General features: G+C 41.0%; 2 protein-coding genes across 8 annotated transcripts in view; one reads left to right on the forward strand and one right to left on the reverse strand.

Annotated features, from left to right (window-relative positions):
• Nucleotides 1-4,926, forward strand: part of SKIC3 (SKI3 subunit of superkiller complex) — a 42,032-nt gene extending 37,106 nt beyond the window's left edge. For all 3 annotated transcript variants that reach the window (XM_083703109.1, XM_083703111.1, XM_083703110.1), the window contains exons 39-41: nucleotides 757-887; nucleotides 2,299-2,422; nucleotides 3,308-4,926. In XM_083703109.1, the coding sequence (XP_083559235.1) occupies nucleotides 757-887; nucleotides 2,299-2,422; nucleotides 3,308-3,391 (339 nt within the window). In that variant the 3' untranslated portion in view covers nucleotides 3,392-4,926. The remainder of the gene's footprint in view (nucleotides 1-756; nucleotides 888-2,298; nucleotides 2,423-3,307) is intronic.
• Nucleotides 4,927-6,662: 1,736 nt separating this feature from the next.
• Nucleotides 6,663-24,949, reverse strand: part of FAM81B (family with sequence similarity 81 member B) — a 29,088-nt gene continuing 10,801 nt past the window's right edge. For all 5 annotated transcript variants that reach the window (XM_083703317.1, XM_083703320.1, XM_083703321.1 and 2 more), the window contains 7 exons: nucleotides 23,624-23,882; nucleotides 19,728-19,846; nucleotides 16,203-16,332; nucleotides 13,677-13,783; nucleotides 11,730-11,865; nucleotides 8,534-8,729; nucleotides 6,663-7,034 (listed from right to left, as the gene is read on the reverse strand). In XM_083703317.1, the coding sequence (XP_083559443.1) occupies nucleotides 6,901-7,034; nucleotides 8,534-8,729; nucleotides 11,730-11,865; nucleotides 13,677-13,783; nucleotides 16,203-16,332; nucleotides 19,728-19,846; nucleotides 23,624-23,882 (1,081 nt within the window). In that variant the 3' untranslated portion in view covers nucleotides 6,663-6,900. The remainder of the gene's footprint in view (nucleotides 7,035-8,533; nucleotides 8,730-11,729; nucleotides 11,866-13,676; nucleotides 13,784-16,202; nucleotides 16,333-19,727; nucleotides 19,847-23,623; nucleotides 23,883-24,949) is intronic.

Genomic DNA, 24,949 nt, shown 5'->3' on the forward strand with positions numbered 1-24,949 from the left:
AGTTCAAAATGTGCTTGTCCAACACTTTGGTGACAGCTAGAACAGTAACTCTGGCTTAAGCACTATTTGGAAAAGGCTTCAACTCGTCTGCATAGATTACCATTCCATCTGACAGTATGAAATACTGCTTTTACCCTTCCTTTCATAATTATAAGTGAAATCAAGCAGCTGGCGGAAGTGTTGCTATTTTCGTAATACATTTTCTCTGAAGGTTGATCAGCAGAAATACCCTTATGCAATTTGTATGGATGAACCATTTTGCCCGTACATTTTGATTCTGTTTGTGGATTCAAAAGTACTTCATCCAACATGTTGCATTAATTTAATTGAAGCTGGCAAGTGAGTTTTCTAGGAGTTGATCTATCACTGTCCAGGGATTTTTCTGCGATGAGAATGATAAGAGATCATAATCATCATGATTAAGATGCAGGTGAAACTTTCAAAATGATATTTATGCATTACGTCACACTTCCCCTTGTCCAGGATCGTGTTTGAAACTATCAGTTGAAAGCTGAAAATACATTTTTTTTAAAAAAAACACCAACCTCTAGGAAGATAGATTGGTAGTCCTGGTTGTTCTGTTACATCAGCAGTTCTAGGAAGCCGTTTTATTACATTATAATTCAAAGCTGCAGGTCATAATTATCTATGTGGTACACGGGTAAGCAATCTGTCATGCAACATCACAATTAAAACCACTGACCATTATGACACAATGATATAAAACATTGTTTTTAAATTTGTTTTTGTTTAAAGGGTAATATTTCAAATGATCACTGGCCATCTCTGGTTCAGGAAGCCACAACAGAAGCTTTGAAGCTTTCCTTCTGTCCGTTGGGTGTTCTGTTGCAGGCGCTTCTGCAGTACAACCGCAAAATGGGGTCAAGGTGTGCATTGATCTGTATGTTATGTGTTAACTGTCTATGCATTTTGTCAGCATTTTGGCTATAATTAAAATATACCTAATGTAACATGCCCATATGTTCTAATTCAGAAAATGTCCAGATGGTAAATTTTATAAAGCAAAACCTTATTAAAATCCTGTTCTTTATAAGGAGGCTAAAGTGTAGAGGGAAACCACAAGTTTTCCACTGCAATAAGATACAAAATAGGCGGGTGGAAGATTTTAAAAAAACACCCATGGTGGTAAAGATCCAGAGAAGCTCTCTGTTCATAATATGAAAATGAGGCTTGCAATTGTAGATTTTTGTGAAGTTTCCACTGACTTGCTTCCTCAAGAGCAGGAGCTACTAGAGGGAGAGCAAACAACATTTCTAGATGCACATTCAGTTATTTTACTCCAGGAAAGTCCTTGCAGAGCTTATCTGACGCCCAGTCTTGTTCTCTGCATGACAGCGTAAGTCCAGCAAGCCCCTGGCAGGGCCTCTTGGCTGGCTTAACCCTCTGAGGCCTGGAGCAAGTGTATCTAGCTGCCCCCCCCCCATGGAGCTGTTCTAGGGGGTGGCAAAGCTCTTGCCCATGGGTCTGATTATCTCATGAGGCTGCTTTCAAAGGAACATGGCTACAAAGGAACAATCAGGACATTAAAGTTCCTGATTGTTCCTTTGTAAGTGGGGATCACTGACAATTGCACTGTGTCCCTTTGCAGGTGTGGTTTGAATTCAAACCATACCACTAAGCAGATTTCAAAGGGGCTCACTGTAGCCACTGGTCAGCTGGGCTCCTCCGCCCGCCTGCGGTCAAAGTTTCCTCTCAGAGGGTTGTGAAATGAAGGTTTGTATCCAATAAAGTAATTTTCTTGCACAAGGACTTCCAACTGCACCACAGGATGTTCTCTTCCTACATATCTCCCCCAAATCTGTTCTGGAGGTTTCTGCAGCCCTCGGGAGCAGATTGGAGAACACAGGGAGAGGAGAGGAAGTCCCATTGTGCAGGTAGAAGTCCTTGTGCTAATAGGCTTGTCCCTAATGAAGTCATCTTAAGGTTCCAGCCCATCAGCAGGATCCAGTTCTTGCATGCAAATTATTTGTTGAATCACAACAAAGGAGCCTGACATAGTGATGATATGTTCCATTGAGTCCATGCAGTAGGAGATTAGTGACATGTAACAGGTTGTTCTAATGGAGTGGTCCACTATTTTCTTTTTGCTCCAGCAGTAGGTTTGCTACCTTCTCTTTTGTTGCAAGTGCCCCAGATTTATATAAGAACTTGCTGTACAGATATAAATTTTGCTTTTTGAAAGCAAGGTTGAAACCTGAGCCCTTACAATGCTGTAGAGTCACTCTTGTTTTCTAGTTTTCTCATCGCATTTTGCAACGTTTTCTGTTTCCTTTGTAGGGAAACTCGCCGCATGCTAGAAAGAGTGGTGTATCAACCTGGGTATCCAGAAACTGTCACATCAGTTGCCCGGTGGTATCTCTTAAGGCACTTGTATGCCAAAGATGATTATGAATTAATAGATGTGAGTAGCGCTTATCTTTTGAATTCTTTATCTTAGGAATTAGATAAGGCCACATGGTTCTCCTAAGTACTAGAGAGCAGGAGGACTCATGGGCTGCCTGCCTTGCTGCATCCCAAGTACGCTTTTGTCAGGAACAAAATGTCAGGTGTACTGATGCTTTATCAGAGGGAGTGTGTTCATCTCCCTCTGGTCAGTAGAAAAATTACTATAGGAACATAGCTCAGAGGTAGAATATACATATTAGGCCTTTGTAGCCTGGAATCAGCCACATGACCTCCTTTGCTTATGACCTATGTTGTAGTCTTGTTGGTGAGCAACAATGTGGAGTGGGAGACCAGCCCACCAGAAGAGTCTCTGAGGAGTACTTGCCTAGAGAAAGAGTCAGCATCCAAAGTCAGGTCCAGTCCTAGGGTCAGGGAAACAGCATCCACTTGCTTAGACGGTCCAGGGGTCAGGGAATCAGATGGTCAAGGGTCAAGAGGAGCAGGAAGCAGCAAGGTAGGGCCAGGAACTACAAGTGCTGTTTCCAGCATCTAACTGCTGGTGGAAGCTCTGCTTACAAAGGCTGAAGCCAGCTGGTTCTGATCAGCACCTTTCCCTCTGTGTCCCTGAAGGCTGATCAGCTGCAGGTGGAGTCACTGCCTTCTCCCCCTTCGGGCTGCTGTTCAGCAGGCAAAGCTGACTCCTGGCCCATGACAACTTCTATGGAACGCTAGTCCTTCTTGGTCATTGAAATTAATTAACATAACTAAATTAGGTTCCTTAATTTTAATACACTTACTCTGAGTTGGATTAGCATTGGCTACAATAACTTTAACTTTAATTCCTCTCCAACCAAGATATATTTCAGCATCAATATTATTATTTCCTTCATTTCTCCTGCAGACTCTTGTAGCAAATGCCAGAGCTAATGGAGATGTTCGAGCTTTGGAGCTAGACAAGAAACTCTCAGCCGCAGCAACATCCTAGTGTCATTTTCACTGGAAGATTGACAGATGGAAGCCCATGGCAATAACATCCACTTAGCAATTGTTCTTTAAAAGTCAAGGTTCCTGTTTGTTAAACAATTAGGATTAATTTTCCAACATATTTTAAAAGGAGTCTGTCATTAAACCAGTTGAAAATCAGTGGAAGTTTGTTTTGTGCTCAACTGAATCTACCTATTGCATGAAAGATTCCAGCAGATGCTATGGACTTGGGAAGCACAGAGTAAAACATTGTTTCCATCTGATGAAGAGCCTGATAAATATTTCCATGAATTAAGCAAATATGAGCTGAGAAATTACCAAACCCCATACTATATTGCACCAAAGCTTTTGCCAATTTGCATATGTATCAGTATCTCTTTTTTACTATTTAGAGGTGAACCTTAGCGCACCTTCTCAGGCATAGGAAATAATATTAGTTTGGTGGTATTGATGATTGAATGTGTATAATGTGTTGAAACACATGCAAAATGTTTGTTTTGGATTTTGCAATGCTGCTTCTACAGTTCAGGGCCATTTGATGATTGCAATAAGACATAACTTTGTTCCATTGTTAGCAATTTTCACATGAAATTTAAAATAATGCATTTATTCTTCTGTTGGCACTGAACTTCTGCGTCAAGGATATCTTTCAGAATGTGATCAAGTACTGGAACAATCTGCAAATATCCATGTCCTAGCATATGTTGCTTGGTTTTGATTTCTGGGACAGAAATCAATTGCCACAAGGAAAACTTCAGTTTTCTTCCTTAACTTCCTGCATAATAATCTTTTTTGTAAGAAATTGTTATTTGTATAAAATGTTTTTATGAATGGTGTGAAACTACTATAGTAGAGACTTCTGGGGCACCAGGGACAAGTCTGCTCCGAATTTATTTGGGGGGGGGGGGTTTAGAATGAAAAAAGATGTTATGTTCATTCTGTGATTCTATTTTAAGATGGCTTTTTTTTTTTTTTTACAAATGTCAGGTTTCTTTAAAGCACGAAGTCAATGTCTTGAAGCTATAATTGGAAGTGGACTTACATGGGGCTGGGGAGAGGGGCTTTTCAGCATCTTGTTTCTCTACTGAAATTCTTCCTACAGCGGCTTCTATCCTCTGTAGAGAAAAAAAAATGCAGGTACCTGCGCTTTGTTCAAGCAAGACTAGACAGTAGCTGGAAGCTGTGTGTATGTATTTTCAGCAGAATGATGGTGCACAGGGGAAAGCTTAAGAAATTTCTCCCTCCATGCCAGTCTACCACTTCATGTTGCAATCTCAGATTGTGTTGTGTGTGTGTGTGTGGTGTGTGTATATATATATATATTAGAATTAAGCCTTTGTTTCAAATATTCTGGAGAATTCCATTTTTGACTCAGATGCATCAGATTCTACATGGTTTAGGCCTGTACTGATTGTGGGCTTTTATAATTAATACCAATGTTTTTGCTTATTATTTTACTGAAATCTTTTTATGTGTTGGTTTATACGCCATTACGATGTGATGATAATTGCAGTAAATCTAAACACTTGGGATTTCTCAGTGCCTGAAAGAGTGTTTAATGCCTTGGGAGAGCTGTATTTTTTTATTATTTCAGAAACTCATTATCTACATTGCCAGGTTTTATAAATGCCAGTTGTGAAAGCCATTTAAGTATTAGAAAGACATACAGAGTGTTGTTATGCCTGGAGCCTACCATTCTGCATCCTGTAAAAATTAAAGAACAAGTAGCAGGAGAACAGAGAAAGTGGCTTTTATCTTCGGACTGTAAGGTATGTTGCTAACATCTTCCCTTAAACAGTTGCCAACATTGTTGAAGGTAGCAAGGTTAAAGGTAGTCAAAGTTTCCTCCCCCCGCCCCTGCCTCTATTCATTTCTATCACTCATAGATGGGAAGGTAAAATGCCACTATTTCAGAAGTAACTCCCTGAGTAAGTGCCCCATTTTCCCTCCAGTGCAAGAAGACTAGCTTTCTGAAATGTCAGTAAGATCGAGTCTGTAAGCCAACTGCTGCACACAGGACTTTCCATTGCTGGATGTTTCAAGAGAAGTAATTATAATTCCTAAACTGCACATTGCGAGACTGAGGAAGAAGAATGTAACTAATTCCCTCACGGCTTTAAATGAAGACAGTGACTGATACGGAAGAGCTATCTACAGTGCAGTCATGTTTTGTATCTGCTTGGCACTATATTTTCCTTGAAGCAGAACTGTAGCTCAGATGCTGCAGAGCAGTGGTGCTTGGAATTTAGTCCTCCCAGGAGCCACCAATCTGTCAGTCCTCAGGCACCGTGGAGCACATGATGACATTGAGGAGAGAGGAAAAAGGGGGCACCTCGACACTCTTGGCTACCACTGCTGTCCTGTATGAAGAGAAGGAAATAAAAGGGCCAGCATAGTTCTTTGGAAATTAGTGGGGAAAGGGACATTCATTTCCCAAGCCTTTTGAATGGCCCAGGAAATAAGCAGTTTACTTTTTTGGAAACAAAACTGGTGCACTTCCAGGTTGTTACCCATTGCAAAATTACTGAACAGCAATCTTTCGAGGTTAAGAAAATGGTGATGAATTGTATTTGCGATCTCTTAATGCGAGAGAAAGTATAGAAAGTTGGTCATGGAACAATAATGAGTTGCACAGCCTTCTTCATTCCAGTTTTGCAACCTTTCAGAATGCTTTTCATCCTTTATGCCAAGCTACCTTTGAGAGAGGTCCAGCATTATGCCAATGGATACAAGAGGACTTTCCCTTTCTCTCCTCCCAACCTACACCCCCATCTACTCCACGGATCCCCCAACCCTCCGAAGTAGATTTTAGGGGTGTGAGGGAAGGGCAAGAATGAGCCATTCCCTTATACAAGTAGTCATCCTTAGTCACATACCTGGATATCACTTAGATATCACTTTCTGCCTTTTTCCTATCCTAATTCTCTGTGCCAAAATAGAAACAGCAAGAAAAAAGCAAATCTGTAGGTAAAACACTACGTAGGTAAGAATAATAATTTGAATTTTCAAGACTGGTTACTGAAGGCATGAACTTACGGCATCTTCATAAAATTAGGTGGGTTTGAGGGGCAAATTATATGTAGGTGTCTGTTTATATGAATAGCACCTGTACCTGATTTTAAAAAATACACTGCAAAGATTTAGTAGGCCTGTTTGTAATTTCTGTCTGAGGCTAGAAAACAGGCTTTTATGGCTTTGAGAATTTCAGAATGTAACAATTACTGGTTAATAATCAATTACCAAAGTAGACCAAGCAATTGCTTATACAACAATTACTGTCAGCCCTTATATTTTATTTTTCCCCAAAATATAAATTCTAATGTAGGAATATGATTCAGATTGATTTGACTTAAATCTATTATAGACATTGCAACATTAATATACAATACTAATCTCCTAGGGAGACATAAGAAAACAAGCTTGATATAGTAGAATTCTTGAGCTTATTTTTTGCAATCTCTTACACACTTTCCCAAGATGGACTAAATGCAAATGTTTTAAGAAGTGGGATCAGTCTTCTTGAATTTCAGTTATCTTCCGCCGTATCTTTTTCATGTCTTGCTTGAACTTTTCTTCTTCAAGTTTAAGCTTTGCTGTCTGTATTTGTTTAAGTGCATTGAGCGAGTCACGGATTGACTGAAATCCTGGTAAATGGCAGGCATGGTTAGGGTGACAAAAACTCGTTTTAATAACACTTTTTTCTTTTTATAAAAGCTACTGAACAACCCTTTACTCACATACTACCTGTGCTAATGTTTGCTGAATTAAATCAGTTTCTTCTCTTCCCATGAAAGTGCAATAATAATTACTTTCAATCTCTTTGCTGGAGGATATCACCCTACTTAATTTTTCTTAGGTGCTATGAGCAAAATTGCAAATTTAGGGGAAGGAGTAGCCAATGTGGTTCCCCACCTCAGATGTTTCAGAGTCCCTTGGGAGGTTCTAGACTCTCCTTCATTGGAGTTTTAAAAGCAGCAGTTGGATGGCCATCTGTCATAGATGCTTCAGTTGAGATTCCTGCATTTCAGGGGGTTAGACTAGATGACCCTCCCTCCCAACTCTACAATTCTTTGAACTCCCATCAGCCCAGGCCAGCATAGCCAATAGCCAGGAATTATTGGGAGGCGGGGTGGAGTCCAAAGCATCTGGAAGGCAGCATGCCAGCTACCGCTGTGTTATGTGATACCACACTCTGGAAAACCCCAAACTTTGAGAGAAGGCTTTTTGTGGGGTGTCAGGAGCTGTTCTTTGAATAGGAGAGCCCTGGCCACCATGGCAGGGTTGTATCACCTGATGCATGTCAGTCAGATTTGAATCCCACCATACTTACCAACCAGGAGTTGGGCTGCTTGATTCTGGATACATACCGAATGCCTTGGCCAAAACCTACTTACATCTGTAATCAATAAAGTTGTGGCCTAGTTCAACCCAATACCAATGCCCTGGGTCTTATTTATTATTGGCCCCTCACTGGGTCACAGGCATCATGTGCCTGAGTATGCAAACACGGCATCTTACTAGGATGGAACCCAGAGAATTTGCTGTGGGCTTGTTGGTTTTCCTCCATTAACCAGAGGTGAGTTCATCTGATAAGATTTAGTTCTTGAAGTTGTTCCCCAAACAAGCAGGCTCGTAATTACAGGAGAACTCTTGTAACCCTTCCTGGTTATTCACAGGGATGCATTTTTGTGGGCAACCAAGGCTGCTAAGGCTGCTGCTGCTACAACTACAACTGCCCAGTGGCCAATCTGCTCACAGCCATCATGAGATTGTTACTGGAAATAATGATCCACCCACAAATAAGGTAACTTGCTACTTGCTTTGTCTCATAGTAAATGTGACGTCTAAAACGCACCTTATAGCCAATAATAAGTGTGACTTGGGGGGGAAAGGACCAGAAATAGGTAGCAGATTTGTGTTTCGTTATTGTGGATTTCAGTTATTGTCAGAACAATATGCAATGGCTTGATTTTGACATTACCAACAGAAACATCCTTCACTGAGCTATGAGGGGGTTATGAATAGCACACAGAAATACGAAATTTCTTGTGTAATTTGGTAAGTACACCTGATTGGAGAGTAAGACGAGGACTTAATAGGTTTCTTTATGCATTTCCTTAAAGAAACCCACCAAAAATCTTACCTGATCTGTATTCACTTTGGATTTCCTCCAGCTCATGCCACATCAGTTTTTCAAATCTAGCAATCCTTGCATGAAGCTTATTTTGGTCATTTTTCACTTGGTTCAGCTCTGCGTTAAATTGCTCTGTTTTATCAGTGCTTTCTATTCTTTTGGAGAGGAAATAATAACTATCATCTGTTTTCTTTTCCACTGTGTCCTTTTAAAATAAAGATTTATGATAAATCAATATAATTACAGGATTTGGAACCGTTTTTACTGCCTCCCACAAAACTGCATCTAAGTTACCTATTCTTTCCTATAAAGACTATTTATAAATATTTTAAATTTTACAGGATTGTGTTTGGGGTGCTAGGGGGAGAGAATAGTACCTCTGGTGGGGGGACACTGTGCTCCTTCTGGGGTAACTTGCCTACTTTCAGTATCCACCCTGCACTTTGTTCTCACCTGTGGCTCCTAGAAGCTGTCAGCATGAGACAGCAGCCACATCCCAGGAATGGCTTCGACTGGTTGGCTAAACCAGGTGAGGGTAGCCGATGGCTCTCAAACCCTTAGTGAGTTAGGGGCTTCCCCTACATGCAAAGACAGGCTCTGGTAGGATTGAGGAGATGAGACCAATATTTGGCCCAACAGTCAAGGAGGCAGTTTCTGCATGTGCCGTAGAGGGACGTAAGGGGCAGATGGGATTCATCAACCTGGGAAGGTAGCCCATCTAGGACAGGAATAGGCAAACTCTGGTCCTCCAGATGTTTTGGGACTACAATTCCCATCATCCCTGATCCTGTTAGCTAGGGATCATGGGAGTTGTAGTCCCAAAACATCTGGAGGGCCAAGTTTGCCTATGCCTGATCTAGGAGAAGGAAAACATTGACCCTAAACATCTGCTTTGTGGGATATCTTTGGGAGAAGACAAGGCTAAGGTGTGAACGCAGTCACTAAGGTGGTTGAATGGCCCCTTGTATGCCTCCTTCCGGAAACACCTGCAGCCAAGCCAGTGCCAAATATATCGCTCTGCTTTCCTTTGGGCCACATCAGCGAGACTGAAATGAGGGTCTTCTTGTATGGGCAGCCCAGGACCTCCATACACACTGCCCAGGCATGCACTCTAGGGAGGGCACTTCAGTGTTGCTAATGCAGCAGTTTGACTTCACCCCACTACCCAGAGGCGCACTCTGTTGTCTCAAGACAGATGGATGCCAATAGAGTTTTATCCAACATTATGGCAATAGAATTCTATTCAACATCAGTCCTACTTAGATAAGCTATAAGCTGCCCTGAGTGGCTGGGGCAACCCAACCAGGTGGACAGGGTATAAATAAAAAAAATATATTAGAGTAGATCCATTTAAGTGAATGGATGTAAGTTAGCCATATACATTAATTTCAGTGGGTACTAATGTTGGATACAACACATTTTTATTTCAGTTTTTAATCTTAGTAGACCAGTGTCTGTAGATTTCTTTTTCTGCACAAATTACTTTGATAAATTTTTCAGCTGGCTCAGCTCTGTGTTAGATTGCTGTGGTTTTTTGATGCTTTTTGTCCTTTTGGTGAGAGGAATCTTCCATTTTATTTTCCTCCATTTCTGTTCCACCAATATGCCTTAGAACAAAACAAATAAACAGATAGGCACCTGCCTCAATTATATGGGGAAGTGTCACTTCCAGGCAGTGGCCAAGAACTTGTGTTGGGCTAAGATGAGACAGGGTGGGGTAATAGTTATATAATGCTGTTCTAGGAATGGGGAGGCAGGTCTTTTAATTGCCATTATGCTCCCTGGAACAACCTTGGACCGCTCACTATCCTACAGTCTAACCTACCTCACAGGGCTCTTGTGAAAATAAAATTGACTTGAGGGGAGAAAGGACATGGAAACAATGTATGCCACCTTGAGCCTCTTGCAAGAAAGGTGAGATATAAATGCAAATAAAAAAATTAAAACTGCATCGTGGAGCATGTTAAGGACACATTTTGAAATAGCAAGCAGCTGTACTTAGACAACGCTCAACCACTTAATGAGGCATCTTGCTCATTTATATATTGCTGCCTTTGCTCAGTTAACAAATAGAAATGTGAATTATTAATAGTGGTTGCAGCAATCCAAGAAAGTCTTTGAATATCTACTTGGGGCAGCTGAAATGAAAGATCCAGTCATCCTCTCATTGTGGTACTCTAGATATCTCCATTATCATCTCCCATCAGCGATGAAATTAACTATGGCCAAAGGAATGTTCACCCTGTACTTGTTATTATGGCAATAATGATTATTAAGAGAATGAACCTCCCAAAACCTGCCCTGTTAAAGGAAGGAGACAGTTTTTTCCTTAAATTCAAAGCAATCCAGCACTTGATATTTTTGAGGTTACCAACACTGACCTTGATGTTTTAATATAGGAAATGTGACATTTTAAACTTGCTATGTAATGTCAACAATTTAGGCTTAGCAGTTACTTAGATTTCAGACTCTTGTATATAAGAACTGGATCTCTCCTGTGATGTGACTTAATGAAATGAATCTTTCCAGCGGCATCCAGAATTTTGTGTGAGACATTTAATTCAGATAAACACTGAGAGCCCTAATCCTGGAACAAGGATTTCCTGAAGCTAAACACTCAACTTAAGTGCTTGCATGGAGCCAGGAACTCTTCTACTGCCAAGAATCTAAACTAATTTAGAATGTCGCTCATTGAAAAGTAGGCACTTTGCCATCCATGGGAGGCTTATTGAAGCCACTGTGTTAAGATTTTGCTTGTGATGCAAAGTATGATATCCATAGTTGAAGGTAATTTTATTTTCTATGATGCATGCTTTCCGTATGTTCCATTTCATAAAAGTAGTATTTTACCACTTGACAGCACTATGTTGAGCACAAGGGCCAAAATATTGCCGAATATCAGGTCTCTGATAGTAATATTGGACCCCCCTTATACTCAGATTCCTTTCATGTACATTTGCTTTGCCTGTGCGTCCATTTTCCCTTCTCAGTTTATCCTAAGGGAAGTCTCTCTCAATTTTCTCTTTGCCTGAGTTGTCCCTGCTCTCCCTAGTTCCCATTGCTTAAAGGGGCATTATTCCACCTATGTGTGCCATGAAAGTATTTAAAATGCTTAATTATGGGCACTTTCACAAGGTCTAGGTAAGTAAGTCTTCCTAGGTTCACTGTAACATCCATTAGAAGTAATAATTCTAAGTATACTCACCAGTCTTTCTTTCACTGAATAAAGACACTGATTTATGAGAGAGGCCTGCTCTTGCTCAGATCTCCTTAACTCATTTTCTATCCACTTCCTCTGGTTTTGGATTTGATCCTTAAAGTCATTTAAAACACCATTTATCCTAGCATTTAAAGATACCATTAGTGAATATTCATGCAACACAGTACAATAACTATATCCAGTTAAATTTGGAGACTTTCCTATCTCTGTCTGTCAAAAAAACCACACTCAACATTTACCTTTTAATGTGGCTGGAACATTACTAAGCTATATCTCACACAGGCCTTTTTATATTGTCTAATTTTGTGTCTGCTAAATATAACTTTCTCAAGGCAGCCAACTTTCATGTGTGGCAGCATCGATCAATCAAGTAAATATAGACACCACAGAATCACATTTGAGATATATTTTGAATTCGTTCCATATACTTCCAAGTTTTGTAAAGTTCTGTATGTGAGATGAAATTCCTGACTTTCTGCTCAAGGGTGTACAGTAGATATCAGTGTAATACTTGGACCCAAGAGTATTCCCAAATAAGAAGCAACTAAAAAAACCAAAAACCTGACACTTGAGTCATTTGATTCCACTCATTTTTCAGTATAATATGTTAGCTTATGAACACAATTTCTGAGCTAGAAAACCTAAGGCCTTAAAAAGAAAAAATCTGAACCTAACATCCAGCTATGCAACAGGTGGGTGGGAGTATAAAAGGCCATAATACTGAGAAACAGAACTGGTTGAGAATACGAAATCTCCAAAGCATAGCCTGAGGTTAGACCACAGGCCTAGTTAGACCATCCTGAAAGTAAGAGACGAGACGCCTTGATATGAACAACAGTGACAAAGCATGAGCCAGAGATGGGAGTCTCTCTGTGGGAGTGTGTACCTACATCCATAACATCAGCAATAATTGGTGAAGTGACTCAAGGCGATGTTTTACTCATAGCTCTGAACCTATGTGATTTTGTGGTTCATTTTAGCATGACTCGTGTAGTTAAGTTTTGAATTAGTTATATATAGAAAAAGAGTCACAGATAAATTCAGAAATTGGCAGAGAAAACCAGAAGCCCTGTGTAGAGAGACCTTAGTGTGGAGTGAAAAGTTGAAAGGGGTGGGTTGCAAAAAATAAACCTTAAGCCTCATAATGCGTCCTCCCCTGTAAAAAGACTTTTGACATTATGGTGACAGCAGTCATGAAATTAAAAGACGCCTGCTTCTTGGGAGAAAAGCAATGACAAACCTAGACAGCATCTTAAAAAGCAGAGATATCACCTTGCCAACAAAGGTCCGTATAGTTAAAGCTATGATTTTCCCAGTAGTGATGTATGGAAGTGAGAGCTGGATCAATAAAGAAGGCTGATCGCCGAAGAATTGATGCTTTTGAATTATGGTGCTGGAGGAGACTCTTGAGAGTCCCATGGACTGCAAGAAGATCAAACCTATCCATTCTTAAGGAAATCACCCTGAGTGGTCATTGGAAGGACAGATCCTGAAGCTGAGGCTCCAATACTTTGGCCACCTCATGAGACGAGAACACTCCCTGGAAAAGACTCTGATGTTGGGAAAGATGGAGGGCACAAGGAGAAGGGGACGACAGAGGACGAGATGGTTGGACAGTGTTTTCGAAGCTACCAGCATGAGTTTGACCAAACTGCGGGAGGCAGTGGAAGACAGGAGTGGCTAGCATGCTCTGGTCCATGAGGTCACGAAGAGTCAGACACGACTAAACGACTAAACAACAACAACATTAATGTCTCTAGTAAGGAAAGTTATTGTTAGACCAATATTGTTAGGTTTCTATCAAACTTTTCTCACTAGTTTGTCAGGATTCCCAAAAGCATGTAAATAAATGGTTCTGTTTTGCTCCCTCATAAAAATTCCATTGGCCTAAACTAGGTGTGTTAATAAAGTTAAAAAGCTTCCACCACCTACTTGAGATCCAGGAGCTGCAATTCATGGTGCTGATTTCCTTGTATTGCCTTCAAATTTGAGTTTTGCTCTGAGTTTGAAGTGTCTATCTTGCCTAAAAGCTGCATTACCTAATAAGAATTCAACAGGGAACACTCTTTATAAGGCAGAATTCCAGCACTTACATTAAACACACATTATTGCTGCAGTGAGTGGGAAAAGCCAGAATTTCCGACAGGCCCATTCTTAAAAGCTTTTCTCAGAATTAATTTAACTCAGTAATAAAGGCTTGCCATCAACTGGTACAAAATAATTTAGTATCCGCCAGAATTTCGCTGATTGAATTATGTGTATTGACAACTCTTAAAACCCAGTGAATTCAGTGTGGCTTTCAGGAGCAGTTATAACTGACTAAAATGTTAGGGTCATGATAGAGTTGGAGAGTACATAAGGGTGCATAGATAAGATTGAGGAAAAATCAGTTTTATATTTGGGAAATGTATCCTGAGGTACAACTGCACTACAATTGACCACAGGCCATCAATGAACAAAGCCAGTTTGGTACTCTTGAAGGGACAAAGTGGTGTGAGATTTTTAGTGTTAGCTGTTGAAGTTCTGTTTTGCATTCTGATCTTACGTGTAATCCAGGGAGGGCTGTATCGTGATTATTTCTGGATATGTGGCTAAGCGCTGGACATTTCCCCCTGTCTGTCTCTGTGTGTGTGTGTCTTTTCCGGTTGAGCTTTTATTTGTCATTTTTCCCCTGCTTGATGTCTCTCCATAGGAAAAGACTAACTTTGTTTTTACATTCTTTGGTATTCTGGTATATGTGATTCATGACGTGTATTTATTCTATTTTACTTGGATTGCGGAAGCATCATTTTCTGCCAAGAGGAAGACAGGTTTGAAACATGCCTCTGACCACATTTTTCTGGTGAAATATTTCCACTCGCACCCTCTCAAGAATACCTGTCCTTTGAGAAAGACAGTAAACTGTCAGTAAGGAATACAGGAGATTGGGAAATAAAGTGTGGCTACTATCCCATAAAGAATGAAGGCAATACTGAAGCAAAAGAAAAGACCAGCCACCTAATGCCTGCTAAAGAATAGCTTTGGTCTTTAATAGAGCAGGGCTTAATCTCCAAAACTGAGAAGCCATGAATATTATATGTAGCAATATACGTGGGTAGCTTATTTTCTATTAGTACTGCAAACATCTGAACATTCATGTTAGATCAGATACCTTCAAAAAGTATGCAGTTTAAAAAAGTTCTTACAATGAGGATACATCAACAGTCTTTATCTTACATACTTGTCAAAGAATGACAGAATTATAGAGTTGAAAGGGACCTAGTGCAACCCCCTGGAATGCAGGAATCGCAACTAAAGACAGATGGCCACCCAACCTCTGCTTAAAATCCTCTAGTGAAGGAAACTGACTCCAGGTGTAAGGGGGCTATTGGTAAAGTGCCCTCTATGGACCCCCACACACACACTCCTATGTTGGGAGGCCACTATGAACGTGGGTTTACCCAGTAACAGCGGTGAATGGCTAAACCAACTACTATTAATTTCTCACAATTCCCTTGAGTGATACGATTGTTGATGCTCCAGGGCTCTGTGGGAAGCTTTTGCCTGTCTATCACTCAGTAAATTGCCTGGGAATCCAGTGGAGGCACCTGCAGTGGTGGGCCCTGTCTAATGCCTCAGGGTGCCTGGTGCTGACACTGTTTTGGGGTTACAGGCCTATATATGTCAAAAAAGGTAGAGCTAGCAAGCAATAGCTAATCTCCTTATAGATATGAAAGTGTAATCCACTGTTGTCTATTACTTTAATGAGTCTGCACATGCTCAGTGGCAGAGTTGAGGCTGGCAGCAGTCACCTTTATGGGCAGCTGGCTCATTACCTCAGAACAGTTTGGATGCTGCCTTTTTGCCTCCTTTCTGTAAGGCCCTGAATGCCTAAGAGCAGGTTAGTAGTAAGGTTCCCTTTCAAGTTTTAAAATGAATTACGAATCTCCTCAGCAAGTTCCTTGCTTGTTGATGTTTTTGTGTTGCAAAGGGCTGTAAATTTCAGTTCCTGAGTGCCAGCTTGTTTGTGAGAGAGCTGCTGTGGAATTGAAGTGAACAACAAAATGCTCTGTCTTCATTACTTGCTAACCGCACCCAGATTTCACATATCTGAGATTTACAGATAGGGTTTCCAGACAGGCTTATGCAAATTTTCTTTCTTTCTTTTTGGTATGATTCTTACATTCTTTTGTTTATCAAAGGTCTTTATTAAGTGTCTCTGAAAGGATTCACACATAGGTAAATCAAAACATCAAACAGAAGTATATAAATAAGCTTTTTACATAATTTTAGGACATAATTTGGGAGACCGTGTAAGCCAAGGCTTTCTGTAACTCCTTCATGGTACATTAAATTATAGTTCGAACTCAGCCTCCGTCGTTCACTAAGGTCAGTCAGTAGTTTGGAATCAAATGGGGAACTGGGGCAATGTCTGACACACCTTAAAGATTTGAATAACAAACATTCAGATTCACTCACCTTCAACTCCAAATTATTAGCATAATTTTCTACAGTAGACTTGATTGCATGAATTTCTTTCTCTTGTTTTGAGATCTCATGCCTGATGATATTTATATCTCCAGAGAGTTTTGCAATGCTGGCATCACATCTGGAAGCAAAGGTAGATGACAGAATACAAAGTAGTGTTAACAGTCCTCAAAAATTCCCATAGGCCCATCAATACCTGACACCATCTCTCACCTAGAAGTGCATCGACCCAAACCTTTAACTTTCCTCCATAAGGCAGAATCCATACACCATGCACTTAGCTCTTTGACTCTTACCTAAAGACACCCCCTCCAATCAATTCATTCTATTTGAGGCTGCCTTTGAAGAGTATCTTGAAACTACACTGGTGCAAAATGTTAACCAGAGCAGTTGCTGTAACACCTGTTCTGTACAGTAGCATTGGTTTCCATGGTCATGTTATTTTGTTAGGCAACATCAAGGCTTGCAAATATGGAGGTAATCATTTGTGCTCCCGGGCACAGAACCAAGAAGCTGAGCTTTCTTTTTTAAGATAAAAAATAAGTCTATAGCCCTCTTAGAAAGTTATGAAGCAAAACATGTAGATACCCTAATAAATTTCTGTGAAATGAGGCAGCCTGGCTGCTCCTGCCTACCAGTGCTTTTAGCCAATGGGTGAATAATTGCGATGATTGAAAAGTGAGTTGTTTGGATACAAGGAAATAGGAATCCTTGGGATCCTAAAGAGAATCCAACATGCCCATCCCTTATTGCACTGTTCCTAGGTTACTCTTATTTCCTAGTCCTTGGCAGCTTCATAGTTTCTCCTTCCGTTTTTCTTAGCAGCAAGGAGGCATTTTTCTGGTGGGTATATATTGCTCTACAGGAGGGAAAGTACAGTCTTTTATTAAGAATTTATTGTATAATTAACTTACAGCGCAATGCTATACATGTCCACCCAGAAGACAGTCTCTTTGTGTTTAATGGGGCATATTCCCAGGTAAGTGGCTGCAGGATGGCAGCTTAGGTTTTGGTTTGGCACTGAGGGAAACTGGGTTCTTCTGCCTTGCTGGATTGCAGGGGTGTAGTATGGGGGGGGTGCCAGAGGGGCTATGGCCCTGGGCATGGATTTTTGAGGGGGCTTGAAGCAGCCGTCCCCATACAGCCGCCTAGCCCAGCGCTTCTCTCTCCTGGGCGTCAGAAGAACCAACACCCACAGCGAGAAGCATCAGGCTGGGCTGCACTGGGGGCATAAATTTTCCCCATCACTCACGCTCTAGAAGGGCATATTCCCTGAACATGGAAAAGTAGCTTTCAGATGTGTAGAGGTGGGTCCTAAGCAAGCATAGTAACAGCTTTTGTACTAGAGGTTTTTCAGTATTTCAAATTAGGCTAGCTCAACATTTCTACAAGAGAGCACTAGTAACAAGCAATATGCAAAAAGTGCTCATAATGTGGTATCAATCATTCCCTTGTACTATAGCTTAATCTAAGAGCAATTACTCATTTAAAATTGACTGCTTAAATACAGCTACTAAAGCCAGCCTTTATTGCTGCAATGTCAGAAGGTTGTGCTGAGCCTAGAGATTTGTGCTTGCTCATCTCACTCTCACAAAAAAAGGTGGAATAAATTGGCCTTACTTTAATAAAATAACCCAGGGAACTAACACTAATTATTTAGATCACTACTTGCTCTGTTAATTATATAGGAAAGTGTCACATTTTAAATTGTTTATCCCCTGCAATTCCTAATACGGTGTTTCAGTGCCAACCTTAAGGCCAGAATATAATGCACACTCTTTGAGACACTATTAAATACTCAGGCCAAGTTCAATAACTACTCCAAAAGGGGTGATCTCGTGGCAGATGGGATATCTGTGCAAAAAAATATTGAATGGTAATTCAGTTTCATTGACCACACGTTTTCCTATGTTGCTTAATATTTGTGTACTTGATCTACACAAAGCTGACCCACCAATACCATTCCAAGGCCAATGAATAATTTCTTTTGTTTGACTCTTGTGACTAAGGAGTTTGTGAAATCAAGACAGCTTTTGTGATCCATGGATAAAAACTTGAAAGTGCAATTCCTGTAGTTTCTGTCCAAAAGCCTCTTTCCAGTTCCAGTCTATTTAAAACCCAGTAACCACATGCAAGGCAGCACAATTGTAACTTACCCCATATCCCTGTTTCTAGTTTCTGCTCATGTTAAGAATCCTATTTTTATCAATCATCTCACTGCGTGAATTTTAATGAGGCAATATTTATACCAAAATTTAACATAGTATTATAAGTTTGGGGTGGAGGAAATAGGCTCTGTGTGAGATCCTTCTGCATCCAGCAAATGTTAAAATATAAGCCAGGGTAGCTTCCTGTGTTGAGGTGATAGCATGACCATTAAAGGGAACAAAGGAACGGGGCTCTGTGTGAGACAGCAAATGGGTGGGGCCCCTCCCCCAGATCACAGTTAGTTAGAAGATAGTGCCGGAGTCTGGAGTAGAGTTTGGCTGTGACGTAACCTAGAAGTAAAGCAGCAAGCTGGAAAGTCAGAGCAATGTTTGATTTCTATTTGAATCCAAGGCTGTAGCTGTGGGAGAACAAGATGGTTTTTGGATGTTCATGTTGTGAATCCCTCCATCATAGGCTCAGGTGGTATATATGTGTAAATAAACCATATATCATGAAGACTCCACAGTCTTCGTGTGTGCCACTTCCAAAAGGAAACATGAGCCCTGGGTATGATCCTGGAATGCCTGGAATTTCTCACTGCTCAGAAATTGGGGTGATGTACAACAACATGTACAGAACATTACCTCCAGCTTTGAACTTAAGATGCATCAGTTCAGCGTTCTACAAATGGGAGTCTTCAATTATAAAACCAAGGTATTAGAGGAAAACTTCGAAACTACACAATACATTAAATCACTTGTGTCCCCCCCCCCCTTAAAAAAAGAAGAGACCTACGTGTTTCAGTACCATGGCAGTGGAATGGGATCTACACTTCCCCCAGATGCTGTGATACTGATCATTGCCACTGCATGCCGAAGCTGCTATTTGCCCCAGGAGAGAAAGTTCTTGTGGGGAGGTAGCAGCTTCCTGTTCAGAGCAAATGGTGCTGAGGGTAGCACTTTTCATCAGGCCCTCAGTGCTGGTGAAACATAACTCCCTATGCCACCAGCACCAATTCTGATTTGGATCAGCCTCCATCCACCACCACACAGTTCATAGAGAGAAGGTGGCAAACCACACATTTAATGCAACACGTAGTTTTGTTATTGTGATGTGCTTTAAGGACACGCTGTTTTAGGGTTGGGGTGTTTGTATGAAGAAGGTTCTTGTGTCGCCACACAATGCATCTGCCCCCACGGTGGAACACAGAGAAAGGCCTCTTCCAAAAATCTGAAGGTGCAGGTATGATGATAAAACTAGTGGTGCTCCTTCAGGTATTTGGGTCCCCAGCCCAGAATGTTGTAAATGTGAGCCAAGGTGCAAATATTGTTGAGGTAGGTTTCCCTTAATAGAGTATGTCAAACTTACCTAGCTACTCTTCCACGTAGATCTCCAACTCCCTGCAAGTGTTTATGGTCTAGACTCTGCATAGCAAAGTTAGTTCCTGATGTTGCATCATCTCTTGATTTTATTTGCCTCTCCAGAACCTATAATTTGAGCAGAATTGCAAAGGACTGTACCAATACGTGTTCAGTTTATTGTTTTATACAAATTATTGTTGTTGCTTTTATTATTATTTATTAAATTTGTATACCACCCATCATCTGAAGATCGCAGGGTGGTGGTTCACAACATAAGAACACGTGTTATACAAACACACAAACTGCTGTTATTACTTAAAATGGGGGGCCTTACATTGGAAGCTAAAGAGCAGTTGAGTCTGCACTGGTTTACATTTTTAATGGGCTAAGGCAATTCCTTTACCTTAGAGATTATCACGTTCCTCAGACCTGGCGGTACCTTTGGTCCCACACTGTCGAAGCTTCCAATATCTGCCTGTCTTTGTGTATACAATTATCATCCATATTGCCGACATTCAATATAGAATCTTGAGATATGGGGAAGGTTCCTAAGGCCCTAATCACATTATTTATATTTTCCCTGGCAAGTGAACTGGTCTCCAAACCAAACAATCCAATGGATGAATAAACTAGGTCTGACAGCATAGTGGCAGCTGAATAATGAAAGTGTAGAGCAGTTTGTACTGTGAAAATGGGGACTTTGCTGTGGTCCAAATGGAAAGAAGGGAGGCCGTGCATAACCTGAAAGCAGGAAGGCCAAAGCTAGGAGGAAAGTTCCTTGAAACCACACTACATTCCTCACACCCATCTCCCTAAAGGCAAAACATTTGGTCTGGTTCAGATGTAAGGGGAAATCATCATTTCCCACTATATGAATTGGGAGTTGTATGCGCCCTGAACAACCCAGGCTCTGAAATTAATCCTGGCTTCTTTTAACAAATCAGCTTTAGACAAACCATTATTTCCATTCTCATGGCAAGGAAAGGGGAAAGGGGAGGGGGAGCATGTGAGTACAAGGCTCACCACAATTCATTCAGATATCAGGAAACCATGGCTTCTGTTATGCCTTAATTGGACCATAGTGTGTGCCTCTAGAGCTGCCCAGAAACTTAATTTTAAGAAATATATTGTTGTTAGCTATCAACAAGGAAGGCATGCATAGCCAGGCTGCAGGCTGCCTAAGAATATCACAAAACTGTGTTACTGATACTGTCTGTGCCACAGGTTCACCACCTAAGGACTAAATGCTAATAGTGGGGTGGGAGAGCTGAAAATAATGCCAAAATATTTCACACCTGGCCATCAATGTGCCACTTTGGTTCCAGATACTACATGGGTCGACAAGTCTGAAAAGCCCGGGACACAATGTTTCCCCCTGTATTGTTCACACAGTACATTTGCTAATGTGGCTGATACTTCTGGCACTCAATTATATGTAACACTCAAGCCCAGATGAGACATTTTATTTATTTTCTTCAGTGACGGTGAGAATCATGAGAGCTATATATAGTGAGAGGGGTGTTTCTCTCTCTGAAACAGGAAGTGCACTCTGAGTATTGTATTTTCTTTAATGTTTGATGCTGTTAAATCAAATAAGGCTGGGGTGAAGGTTTTATGGTCATATTTGCAGGGGGTTGGGCTAGATGACCTTTGGGGATACCTTCCAATTGTATAATTCTATGGTTCTATGATTTTTTGGGGGGGGGGTAAACCTGGTGTTTATTTTGCTCTAGGAGGCTTAGTTTGGTCAGAATCTAGTAAAAACTTCCAGAGTTAATGCAAAATACATTACTTCTGATAAATGAGCCACTATAGCTGCTAGAGGGCCGTGAAAATTTGTGTCCTGGGCTTTTTAGACTTGTCTACCCATGTACTATCTGAAACCAAAGGGAAACATTGGTTGCCAGATGTGATTTTTTCCCCCAGCTGTCTCACTCCACTATAAAGCTGTTAATTCTGAGAATTCATGAGAGTGTGGGAATAGAGAACATTCTCTCCTTGCCTGCCTTTAACTTTGTTCTAAGTGATTCATTATTATTTCATGAATATAACTGAAACAACAATGTTTAAGTACTCTTTCAAAACATTTTTAATTATGCTGAATCTCCCCATAATTTGAAATACTCTATTAGAATGTGTCTGTCCTCCTAATGGTTTTGTTATTTTATATAACATGGAAGTGCTGATTGCTTAGCAAGTAGCAGGACAAACCAAAGAAATCCATCGTGGCTTTATGACTCTACTCAATTTACCTCCTCATGTGGAATATCATTAATGCTTCCATCAGTATAGTTGCTATGACTCTGAGAATAGGGTTGTTATATTACAGTCTCCCTGGTGGCCAACTCTGCCAGGATCCAAATTCATGGTTATTATGGCAGTCTCTTCTTCCAGTGCAAAAGAGGCAAATTAAAAACAACCTTTGTGCCAGGAAGTATTTCATTATTATGACAGTTTTTTAAATGCTAAGTTTGTGTGTGGGTAAAATAAATGTCTCGACTCAAGAGGGTGGGGTGGGGGATTGCAACTACCTGACCCCCAATTAACACCCAGTTTCATGCATGGAAGAAGAGAAAGCCACAATAATCTGTAAGTAAAACATAAGGTATGAGGGAAGCTGGCTGTAGAATCCTAAAAAAAAACTTGAGGTAGGTCCAGAAACATCAATAGAGTATGGAGAAACATCCCCCACCTACAATTTGAAAGGCTATAGTCCATAATTCGGTCACCTCGTAGTTGTAAATTTTTAAGCTCTGGGGATGGGGGTGTCTTGTTGGTGTTTCTCTAGTGTTTGAGCTGTACCAGGGAATGCTTCCTGGATTATTGTTATGGGGCAAAGACACAAGGGCCCTAAAATGTTTCAGGAAGGCTAGAGTCTAAGTCAGAGCTTTCCAAACTGTGTCACAACACGTTAGTGTGTTGGCTGCAGTGTGTAGGTGTGTCGCGTGAACTCTCCCAGCGCTCCTCCCAGGGCTGGAAAGGGGTTAGTTTAACCTCTGGTTTGCTAGTAAAACTGAATTACTGTGCCACATGAAATGATGCATGTCTGAAAAGTGTGTCACCAACATGAAAAGTTTGGAAAGCTCTGCTCTAGGTGCTTTGGAGAATCATCACCTATCACTTAAGCATGGAGAAAGAATCAGAACGATGGCACTGTCTCTGAATTCCAGGGGCCAAAGTGCAAAGAAAAGAGAGTCACAATTACCTTTCTGGATACTCAGCTGAAAATGCCTTTGAAGATAAACTAGTACATATTTTACCTTGGTGAGTCGAACGCTTTGGCTCCCGAACGCTGCAAACCCAGAAGTGAGTGTTCTGGTTTGCAAATATTTTTGGAAGCCGAATGTTCGACGCGACTATGCGGCTTCCGATTGAGTGCAGGAAGCTCCTGCAGCCAATCAGAAGCCGCACCATGGTTTTTGACCACTTTCAGAAGTCGAACGGACTTCCAGAACGGATTCTGTTTGAGAACCAAGGTACGACTGTACATAGATCTTAAAGCCTGCATGTACTCTTTCTGAATATATAAGCAACATCCAAGTTCTGCGATGACTTATGGGGAAATGGGAATCAAAGTTCTTCGACCCAAATCCCTCTTTTCCCTAGTTTGAGCGTAAGAGATGTATCTGAGCAACAAGTCAGAATCTGTCCTTTGAGGCTTCCCCTGTCCTAATGGTGATTATTGCTCCCAGGTAATTTGCATTCAGAAGTCAGTGCAAAAAGCAGATGTTGGCAGCTAGCTGGCTAGACTTGCTGCCTCCTGGGGAGAACAAAGATATGCATATTTTATAAGTAACTTAATCTTAAGTAAACCCATCTGGAGCTGAACACAACATAGCTACTGAATAAACCAGAGCTTTAACAAATTGTCGGCAATGCCAAACACAACTGCGGTGGTAGTACCTCTATGTCGTGGCTCAGCTTTTTAACTATGCTTGTGATTGTCTGTATGTGGTTCTCCAGGAGCTGGCGTGCTGCTGTCTCCCCTTGCTGAACGCCTTTATTTCCATGAAGGTAAGAAACGAGGCCATCTTTGATCCGAAAGGCCTGATCCAGGAGGACAGCTGTGGTCCTCTCCTGGTTGGACAGCCGGTCTTCAAGGGAATGCACTCTGCTTCCAGAAACATGCGGAATCATAGGCAGGAAAGGCTGGCTCTGACTCCTGTCCAACGAGAAACCGAATGAGTTAAAAGGTTATGGAGTTAAAGGTAAGGCATATATTAGAATGCCCAGCTATGACAGCAGTGTAAAATAAGAAAGGTTAAGTGTATTCAGGTTGTTGTAATCCCCCCCTCTCCCCGCCCTCACTTCATACCTATCTTTTAAACAAAATTTATACAATGCTTGAATCTAAATAAGCAGTTTATAGTAAAATAAAATGAAGCATTAAAATTGTAAAGAACATAATGTTAAAAAACACATTTGAAATCATTCAGAAACTTAAATCAACAATAAGCTGAAAACATATTAAAACACACGTAACCTCTTCATGTTTGGATAGGCTTGCCTAAACTAGGGCTGCCATATGTCCAGACATTTTCCCCGGACATTACTGGGATTTCAAAGGCAGAATTGAAGTCTGGGGGGAATTTTCAAAAGGCGGCGCTTTGCCCTGGATCTTAGGTGTTGTTGGCTTTTTTTTGGCATTTTTGTAAAAATAAAATAAAATAAATTGGGGTGTCCTGGCTTTTACTTTTTGAAATATGTCAACCCCAGAGTCATCCACGACTGGACCTAACGGTCAGGGGTCCCTTTACCCTTTACCTTTTACAGAGTACAGGAACCAAATGTGTTTTTATTTCCTTACATACTGCACTAAACACATTCATTTACAAGGTATCTTCACCATGATAGAGACATAATATAAATTACTGTACTTTTCCATGTATAAGATGAGGTTTTTTTACTCAAAAATAATGTCAAAAGGGGGGGGTATCTTATATACGGATAGTGCAGGGGGGGTGACTGGTTGCAGCCCCGAGCAGGAGCTTGTAAGTGGTGATTTTTGGGGTGATTGGGGGCTGCGTCAAGTGCTGCATTGGATTGGCTGCTGCTGTGGTAATTGGGTGGGTGATTGGTTGCTGTGGCAAGGGTTGCTGTTGATTGGCTGCCGCTTTGGCAATAGGGGTTGCGATTGCCATCTGATGTTGGTGAGTGGGCAGGCGCATGTTGGCTTCAGCGACGCGAGCAATTGTCAGTGTTTGTCAGTTGGGTTAGTGATTTTCAGCA

This window comes from Podarcis gaigeae, assembly GCF_964106915.1.
Source record: "Podarcis gaigeae genome assembly, chromosome: 11".
NCBI classification, from domain to species: Eukaryota; Metazoa; Chordata; class Lepidosauria; order Squamata; family Lacertidae; genus Podarcis; species Podarcis gaigeae.